Source organism: Dunckerocampus dactyliophorus, chromosome 2 (genome assembly GCF_027744805.1).
Source record: "Dunckerocampus dactyliophorus isolate RoL2022-P2 chromosome 2, RoL_Ddac_1.1, whole genome shotgun sequence".
Classification (NCBI taxonomy): domain Eukaryota; kingdom Metazoa; phylum Chordata; class Actinopteri; order Syngnathiformes; family Syngnathidae; genus Dunckerocampus; species Dunckerocampus dactyliophorus.
In genome coordinates this window covers 44,939,644-44,949,676 of record NC_072820.1, presented here as the reverse complement: position 1 = coordinate 44,949,676, position 10,033 = coordinate 44,939,644, and the positions used below count along the sequence as shown (strand labels likewise).

At 40.5% G+C, this 10,033-nt stretch overlaps 1 protein-coding gene across 1 annotated transcript; it reads left to right on the top strand.

Moving 5' to 3' along the window:
- Positions 1–486: 486 nt before the first annotated feature.
- Positions 487–9,244, top strand: LOC129167888 (ectonucleotide pyrophosphatase/phosphodiesterase family member 7-like). The gene is made up of 5 exons (XM_054752557.1): positions 487–733; positions 3,610–3,755; positions 4,200–4,832; positions 5,022–5,268; positions 9,001–9,244. The coding sequence occupies exons 1-5, from the start codon at positions 487–489 to the stop codon at positions 9,117–9,119; spliced, it is 1,392 nt and encodes a 463-aa protein (XP_054608532.1). The 3' UTR covers positions 9,120–9,244.
- The last annotated feature ends 789 nt before the right edge of the window (positions 9,245–10,033 follow it).

Below are 10,033 nucleotides of genomic sequence, written 5' to 3'. Positions count from 1 at the left end.
GGGAGCACTAAGATGGGAGGCACACCATTTTTAGAATGCATTTTACAAAGTATATGAAAACCAAGTAAAACAATTTTAAAAATGTGATTAAATTTAGCTCTTTTCACAAGTCAATAAACCTACCTATTTAGTACAGCCATTACTATAATAATAAAAAACAGCTCTAGTATTTTACAACACGTCTGGCAGGTTAAAGGGGTAGCTATACTCTGCACTTTCTGCCTCAGATTATCTCCCTATATCAGTGAATTACATTGTAAAATGATAAACTCTGGTGTTTGTGAGTCGTGCTAACCAATATTCCCGATTAAGTGCATGCAGTAAGTAGGACAGCAGGGCTGAGTCCATCAAAACCCTTGATGGTTTAGAGGGGAACGCACATTAGGGTAGGGCTTTATGCCAGCCAGATATAAACTAAATTCACACCGTAAAGTATCACGTCTGGAGAGCCTGTGAATGTATTAGGAACCAGAAGCTAGCCTCAAAATGTTAAACACCTTCCTCTGCCTTTTTGTCATATGCCACATTATCTGCCCACCCTGCAATGCTGCTCCAGCAGGGTCTCCAAGGAACAAGCTGCTGCTCATTTCCTTCGATGGCTTCCGTTGGGATTATGATCGGGATCTTGAAACCCCCAACCTGGATAAGATGGCCAAGGATGGCGTGAAAGCAGTCTACGTCACGCCACCCTTTCTCACCATTACTAGCCCTGCTCACTTCTCGCTGCTGACAGGTAAAACACACTCTCTTAATAACGCTGAACAAGCACACGTTTTTTCTTCTTAAAAAAGAATACAGGAAAAGAAAGTCCTTGTTTCATTTAAGGGCCACAGAGAGAAAGTAAGAGGTTTTAAGTTTTAAGCCTTCATACTAATTGCATTTCTACAACAAACAGGCAAAGACATTTTAAAGCCTGTAAAGCAATTTCTTCTTTTTTTTTTTTATCTGTACCGCTCGGCATCTTATTCATGCAGTATGAGTGATATGTATGCCTCATTTTGCCAGAACAGATGTGCATTTTTCGCTATTTGGAATCTCTTTGTAAAACAACCGGACAGTGCATAGTTTGAGAGGGGACAGACAGACACGCAAAAGGGGAAAAGAAAAAACAAAAAAGCAAAAACTTGTAGCAATAACAGCAGCACTAATGCAGCACTTGTTGGACATGGTTGGGGAGTGTGTGGGTACAAAGAAAGGAAAGAGAGCAAAAAGCAATAACAAGGGAGAATGACAGCAGCAATATTTCCTGTTTGGTGTGGCTTGATGTAAGGGGTGATGGACAGAGACGTACTGTATTGATCTCCACGCAAGAGCTCACCTCATAGGATGGGTCTTAGATGGTTACGATACACGGAGGTGAGCTTGTCAATTATCTCAATAGTCACAAAGAAAACTAAACTAGTAGAGTTTCAGTACCTAAAATAACACCAAAGTCACTCACACTGTACACAGACCACAGGAAGGATATAAAATCCAGTAATAAAAAGATTATATCCAAGTATTAACTGCAACTAATAAAAATACCCAATGTTTTACTTTGATCCCTGTGGTCATCTTGCACACTGCAAGGGGCGTTGCAAGGGAGGGAGAGAGAGCCTCAATGGGAGGAAGAAGTCTCAATCACGACACCACTACACTGCTTAGGAGACGAGACGATACACGAGATTGGGAGAACGAGACGAGATTTTAGCATTCATTTTAAGAAAAGTGTAATGAAAAAATATGTCTGGATAAACTTTTGTATTTAATCACAAAACAACACAGGTGCATTTTTAAACGTTTATTGTTGGCCAATTCTGCGATTCAGTTAACTCGGAAATTATAAGGCCCTAATAAAGTTACCTGTGATGCCATTTCAGTGATGTACAACAGGCCCTTGAGGTGACAGTACTTTGGAAGAGGATGTGTCCAAGCAGGAAGACAGCGTAGAACAAAACTCTGATTACTGACCATGTGATGAAGATAACACTGATGGAGAGGAGCAATCAGCTGATCAGTTGGTCTTGGCTTCTCGATGATGGTGCTGGCAGGATGGTAGCAGTAAATATCATTCTAATGACTTAAAGATCCACAAGACTCTCATGCATCTGACATTTTTTCAACTTCCTCGCTGTTTGTCTCTCCTGTCACAGACAAACATATGACAAACATAGATGGGACGAATCATAATGGTAAAAAAAAGAAGACCAAAGATGTGATTGGCCTACATTACGTGCCTATGTGAGACTTCTAATAATGGCTGGTGTGTATTAGGCCCCACCTTGAGGCTACTTCTAGTGTGTTAAACACTAAGACGGGAAGAATATTTCGAGCCATGTACCTGGAAATGTTCCGTACCTAGGCCTGTCACGATAATCAATAAATCAATTAATCGCATGATAAATAAAAATGAAGTCGATAATTTTGCTGGCCTCGATATGATGACACGTGCATCCGTGTTTGTTTTCCTCCTCTCTCTCTACCAAACAGGCCGGATGACAGGAGAGTGAACCCTCCTGTCAGCCATTCAGTCGCTTTGTCCTAGTGGGGAGAGGCGGGGCGCTAGCAAGTGTGCACTCCCTAGCTGTGTGTGTCGTATGCTATATGATCGAATACTTTCTTTGAGCCTGTTGTGTATAAAACACGATCTAATGTCAATTCCAGCCCGTTTGCGCACCATCAATAATAAATAATGTAAAACTGTGGCTTAACACCTCTTTGGGCACCAAACGTATTTTGCGGCAGTGTACTTTGACCGAACTCTGACAAAACATTACACCCCATTAGACGTAAACAGCGTATTCCACACACAATGTTGTCAATCAAGGAAGTGTATAAACAAATGAGCTGACGTCTACATTGACACACAATGTTAACTTCAGAGTATTTCCAGGGTTTTTTTGGCCAATATCCAGACCACAAGGAGTCAATTTTATTTTCATTGGGGTTTTTCTGTCTGTCTTTGTTTAATTTATGATGTTGTTTGTTTATTTTATTTTAAAGCTCTTGACATTCCAGTTACAATGTCAAATACTCTTGAGAAATTAAAGTTGCATTTGATACGGTGTCCTCGTATTAGTATGCAATATACAGTATTATCATTACATTCATGAAAAAAATGGCCCCAAAATAATGCTGACAATAATATTGTTCATTGGCAATAATTTGTGGGACAATTATCGTACAGAAAAGTTTGTTATCGCGACAGCCCTATCCGTATCAATTGAGGCAGTGCTTTGATTTGCCAATTGTCAGACAAGACTTGTACAGTGTGGCACTAGTGGGTGACTGCCTGTCCTGTACAACCCTGGATTGATTAATTTTTATGTATTTTATGTCTAAACAGGACATTCTCTGTTAGGCGCTACATTGTAATGCATGCTACACATGATGTCTAGACCTTGACCATACCTTGGCTTGTAGATTCTTTTAACGAAACACCCCTGCTTTGAATACAGATAAATTATTATTAATCATGAATGCGATTTGTGCACATTCAGTTTGCAACCACCCTTCGTAATGCACGTTAAATGCGCCACTCTCGGACCACAATGGAGGAAATTGAAAACCATATTGCACAATACAAATACAAAATCCAAAGTGCTGGTTATTGTCTCTTTCTCTATCCAGGAAATTTTGTGGAGAATCATGGGGTAATCCACAATATTTGGTTCAACACAACCACTCAGGAGAAGAAGCAGTACCATGCAGCTCAGTTTGTTGATTCCTACTGGGACAATGGCAGCTTACCCATCTGGATAACAGCACAAAGACAGGTATATCCTGATATCTTTCTGCTTCTTCAAATCCTCACGCAAAGAGTTGGATGTTTATCGTATCTTGCGTTCCTTAGTGAGACTCAATAAAACTACATAAGTTCCATTGCTGGCTGTCCTCTTTGCCAAAAAAAAAAAAAATATGAACAGAATGTTCGGAATTTACATTTTGCAAGATATGCATGACATACCTCTGCACTTGTATGCGACTTTAATTTTGCTCAAATTCTAAATTGTACGTCCTCTGGGGCATTTGACTTCCACTATCCTCCAACGCTAAACCCACAGTAGGGAAAGATGCTTTACCCAAACAGTACACAGTACAGTAATCCCTTGTTTATTGGTTCCAGACCCAACCTTGATCAGTTAAATGGTTTCTGCTTTTAGAACCAACTACAAAGTACAAAATGACTTAAGCACTGTCTTTTGTGTTTGAACTTCTAGGGTTTAAAAACCGGTTCGCTGCATTTTCCTGGCACAGCTGCCACTTACAAAGGAGAAACAGTAAATGTCAGGCAAGTGGAACCTCCTATCTATGATCATGGAAACGAGACAGAATGGAGGCTGAACATTGATAAGGTGATTGGAGAGTGGTTCCGCAAACAGGACCTGGACTTTGTCTCCTTGTACTTCGGGGAACCAGATTTAGTTGGGCACAAATATGGGCCAGATTCTCCTGAATGCCAGAAAATGGTCGAGCAAGTGGATCGTACTGTGGGTTACATTCGGGACAAGATCTATTACCATGGTTTAACTGACCGACTCAATATCATCATCACTGCTGACCATGGGATGACAAAAATCCTACCTGAGGGACAAATTCAGAGGATCATCTTGTCTAAGATCCAAGGCTTCAGCTTCAAGGATATCCAGTTCCAACTTTTGGATTATGGCCCTGTTGGAATGCTGCTTCCGAAAGAAGGGAAGCTGGAGAAGGTCTATCAGGCTCTGAAGGGAGGCCACCCTCACCTTCATGTGTACAAAAAGGAGGAGATTCCAGAAAGGCTACACTACAGTTCCCATCCACGACTGCTTCCCATCATCCTATTGTCTGACCCTGGATATGTCATCAGTGGGGTGAGAGTGCATTCATTTGAATCACAGTTTTTCTGTCTATAGATCCTCCTCAAAAAAAAATGTTACATTTCTAGCAGAGATGCCTGACTAGTAGAGCCAAAATGGTCGTTATTACCTGTTCATACATCTCATCACTGATCTGGATCAAGTAAAGCAGCAATGTTTCTTCTCATTTTTGTGCCCAACTAGTTTTTACCATTGCAATTCAACAAAGGAGATCATGGCTTTGACAATGAAGTCATGGATATGAAAGCCTTCTTCAGAGCGGCGGGGCCCAATTTTCAGAAAGACTTGATTGTCGATCCATTTAACCTGGTTAACGTGTACCCACTGATGTGCCATCTCCTTGGGATAAAGCCAGAGCGCAATGATGGACACTTGGACAATGTCAAACACATGCTGATACCCATGGAGAACACAGAAAGTGGCCATGATGGTAAGTTATTAGTATGTACGAACCATTCACGGTGATGTTCACACTTATGGACAATTTAGGCCCTGTTCACAGGGAAACAAAATAGTCTAAATGGTGGATGCGTTTGCACACCTGAAATATACTGCCTGTATTTTCTCATATCCCATTAGGCGTAGAGAAGAGACATAATGAACAGACTTGTTGTGTCATGTTTATGTATTTGAGAGCCAGTTGGATGCCAATCACTGTGTGTGTCTGTAACAGCCATGGCCAAAACCAAACCATTGGCAGTCTGTAGCCTGATTAGCCCTCAAGCTGTATTGCACGGTTGACTGGTTATCGTCCAAGGGCCTTTGCTGCTCATCATGGCGGTCAAAGATTAGAAGAAGTAGAAGACCCAATAAAATCATTAACTTATACAGTCGTCCCTCGTTCATCACGGTTAACTGGTTCCTGACCCGACTGCTGTGATAAGTGAATTTCTGTGAAGTAGGATTCAATATCAATAAATGGAATATTTTTGTAGTTACAGCATAGAAAGCTTGTTTATGATGTTTTGTTTACCATTATTAGAGCACTGTAGACATGAAATAATACCCGTGTAGTCACCTTTACATTATTCTTTATTTACACTACATTTATATCCGCATACCAAAGAGGCCTGGGTCGCATTTGAGTGTGATATACTGACATGAAAAAATCAGATAAGCCTGATGTGACGTATTTCTCACAATATCAAAAATGTCAGTAAGCCACTTAATAAATGCCACTGTTTCAATGATTTAAAATGAATATATGTTCTTTAGTTCGATTGAAAGTACATTTGTGGTACTGTGCACAAAAAAGTGTAAATAAGAAATACATTTACCGTTAATGATCAACGTAACATATAGCACGGTATGTAACATCACACATCTTTGACATGAATTAGTAGAATTTTAGGTCTGTGGTATATCCAGCATCATTTTACTTTAAGCAGAAACTAACTTTGATAAGAAATTGTAAGTGAAGTAGGCGTTTTGAACGTTAAAGTTTTGTGACTTGGTTGGTCAAATTCTAAACTGTACTACTCAACGTTTGATTTCAGAGGTTAACAAGAGCATAAATGGTAAAAAGTACAGGAAATCTACTTCAGTATTGAACTTTGTTACTTTGACTTTTGGACACACTGATAGATGACTAGATTAGATTAGATTATTTTGTGTTTACGTCTCGCTTTGTCTGGTCGTTTGTTGGCTGCTTTCACTTGCACAGGTTTTCTCGTCATCCCAGTGTGTACTGGCAGAATAGGGTGCAGGTTCTTAGCCATGACTGCTAATTGTTATCTTCTCAGAGACTGTGTTTGTGTGCGTGTGCACGAGACATCCATGAGATAGCACCGCTCCCGCTTTTCGGGTCGAACGACAATTCCCATTCAGTTTAACTCATAATTGTGAAGAACATTGTGTGTACAATCTGCCTTGTGGCACGGCACTTAGTTGGTAAAGTTCCGTTTTTAGTGTTAATGTAGTTCTTTATTATTCCCCACAGTAGTAGTTGTGATTGGCTGGCGACCAGTCCAGGGTGTACCCCGCCTGTCGCCTGAAGTCAACTGGGATAGGCTCCAGCATGCCCCCGCGACCCTAATGAGGATGAAGCGGTATAGAAAATGGATGGATGGATGGATAGTAGTAGTTGTGTGTTTACTTACCTGTTACGTGTGGTTTCGGGATGGTCGTTAGCGTTCAAGCTCACTGCAAGTTAAGTGTTGGTTATTCCTTGTCCAATTGAACTCATTCAATCCAAGCCCCTTCAGTAGTGGCCATTTTAGACAATTTTGACTGATCTTTCAAGGCACACAGAATATTGTGTTCTATGGCTATATAAACATGGAACCTACCAAAAGAAAGATTAGACTCCCGTCTTTCATCAGACAAAAAAAGTTGTTTCTACCTTTTTCCGTTCTTTAGTAATCAGCAGTAGAACATAGGTAAGAGCCCTGTCACACCTTGATAATTTAGGCAGTGCATGCCTGACGTGATCATTTTGATGGCATACGTTGAACTGCCGACGTTTTTTTCAATTTTGGGCGTATACATAGTGTATTCATAATGAGTTTGACGTATACATGACGTATTAGTAACTTATATAGAACATTTCTATAAGTTATACCAACGAATGCGTAACGTGTCGCCGGCGTTCACAACTTATGCCCAACACCAGTCTAACTTATGCAAACCGCACGGCAGCGTATGGCCGACGATGACGTGCCGTAGCCTATAAAAAGGCTGCCACTTGATGACTCACCTCACTAGACATCGCAGTGCCAACATCACCATCATGCGGAAGAAAATTTCGACGACCGCTGCGAAGAAGTATCAGGGCAGAGGGATCCATCACCACCCACAGCCTCCCACTCCCACTCTCACGCTGATGGAGATGACGCAGGTTCATTCCCAGTGTCACAGTGCCCTCTACTGGTCAAGCATGTAGCAGTATAAATATCCTTCAAGGCATCGCATAATGTACTTTATCTGTACTTTATCTCCATCTCCTCTGAGCCAACCCTAGCCAAGAAGAGAGCCAAGAAGATACAGTTTTGTCTCAAGTTATGTTGACGTATTACGACTTGTGTGTAACTTACAAATAACGTGTGTGAACGGGCGTCAGTGATCGCATAACTTATTGCCCGCGGATGCGGGACGTATGAATTATACGTTGACATACGTCGAAAAGTTTTGTGCATGCACAAAATTTTTGGACGACTTGGACGTACTACGACGTATGCCGGCGTGCTTCAGCGTGCTCTTAACTTATACAAAGCTTACCCATAACTTATTCGACGTACGCCAGCGTATTGGCCAAATTTTTCATATGTTGGCGTACGCCGGCTAAATCGTCAAGGTGTGACAGGGCCTTAAGTTTCAGGAAAAAGTTGTGAAAAGGTACATTTCAACGTTCACTTTGACACAAATATTTTTTGGTTTTGTGACAGCTTAAATATCTAAACAACTCAAACAACACAAAAAAGGTTTTTTTTGGGGGGGGGGTTACATAAAAATAAAAATGTATTTACAAATACAACACCATTAAATATTTACAGTTTTCACATTTGGAACTGAACTATTTGAGTTGGAACTGAACTGCGTGTGTGCATGTGTGTGCACGTGCATGCGTGTGTATACTACAATTTTCCTACAATGGGTCATTTTTTGTCATGTGGTACACAATAATAGCTGCTTCTATGCAAGGGCTTTTCTTCCTGTCATGTCATGTGTCTCTTTTCTCTCCTTTCTCAGCGCTTATCAAATGCACTTCTGCCATCTAGTGGCCGTTTTTATGGCATTAAACTTGCTCTCAAGTGTAATCCTTTCACGTGGAGTTGCATCATCACCTCTGTCAGCCTTGTAAAAGACGTATAAAAGATGTATAAATACGTTGTAGGGATCAGGCGTTCGTGTTTGTGAGCTAAGAGACTTATTTTAAGGGTCCCTTATTTTAATCTGTTGTGGGACTCAAGATCGATCAGAGGTGGGAACAAGTCAGAGTTTTGCACTGAAAGTCAGATTCTGGTCGACTTCGGAGGGTCCACTGTATATTTTGACGTCCGTTTACTGGTAAAATGAGATTTATATGCCATCAACTGAGTTCAGGCCTGACATCACATGGCACATTACCTTATACAGTATAGCAGCTGTAAAGCCGTATCTTATCAACATGGTGAAAGGTTGTAGTACTTAAACTCTATACTTGTATTCTTGTCTGTCCTTTTAGGTGCGGAGGGCAACACTCAAATGGAAGTGCTGATAGGAGTGATATCCGTGACAGGGTTTCTCACCCTTGTGTTTATCGTCACCGTTTCCTACAACATGTGCAAAAGGACAAAAGCCTGAGGTGTTCTGGAAGTCCGATATAAATTGTATTCAGACATACAGTGGTACCTTATCTGGATGCCCCAGCACTCGCATGAAAAATGCGCCTTTCCTGGATTCAAAGAAAGGGTCTTTGTCAAGTTTCTCTCTGCTCTTCTCCCCCAGTGGATTTTGTCAGTCTTACGTAAAAGAAAAGTCAGTTCAAATATGTATGTACAGTATTTACAGAATAACGTTTCTCAGTTCCCATTTTGAAACATTCACAACAGCTAAAGGTAATTGGTAATACATAATATGACTGATTTTATTATAAAGATAATATTATAAAGAAATGTACTGAATAAATGAACCACTGCATAACACATGCAATTTTACTCAGAGGTGGTAAATGGTGATACATGAACCGATGTCCATTATTAATAACGAAGCAATTACTGGACATTTCTAGAGTGGAATCCACTTAAGTCAATCCGCTAATTTCAACAAGTCCCGGTCCACTGTCTTCTTATTGCTGAAAAGTGCCCGCTTAAGTTGACGTCGACATACATGGTCGACCGCTTTTGTCTGCACAAAATTTGAGAACCAAAAGGGGTTATTTCTATGAAATTGTTCGTATATGTCATAGCACTGTCAACTTCCTCATTATCGCTAAGCCACAACATAACTACAGTCTAGTTGCAGAACATTAAAACGTGCACACTGTGACTTCCTGTTCAGTGCCAAATAAACCGTAAGAATTATTAAGTATTATCATAATATTAAGTATTATTATTAAGTACAAAGGCTTTATTGGTATTTCAGTCAAGACATACAACAGAATTACTGCAGCAGCTCCATCAGATAAATTATCGTAATGTCGGCAGAATGACAATGAGAAAGGATGACCTTTTATTAGCGTCTACAAAACACCAAGACGCGCTCCATGCTTCAAAATG

Bases quoted from the DNA above. Each gene is read 5' to 3' on its own strand.
- LOC129167888 (XM_054752557.1), top strand. From the start codon at position 487: ATGTTAAACACCTTCCTCTGCCTTTTTGTCATATGCCACATTATCTGC. The intron at 734-3,609 runs GTAAAACACACT...TTCTCTATCCAG, and splicing joins TCACTTCTCGCTGCTGACAG to GAAATTTTGTGGAGAATCAT. The intron at 4,833-5,021 runs GTGAGAGTGCAT...GTGCCCAACTAG, and splicing joins CTGGATATGTCATCAGTGGG to TTTTTACCATTGCAATTCAA.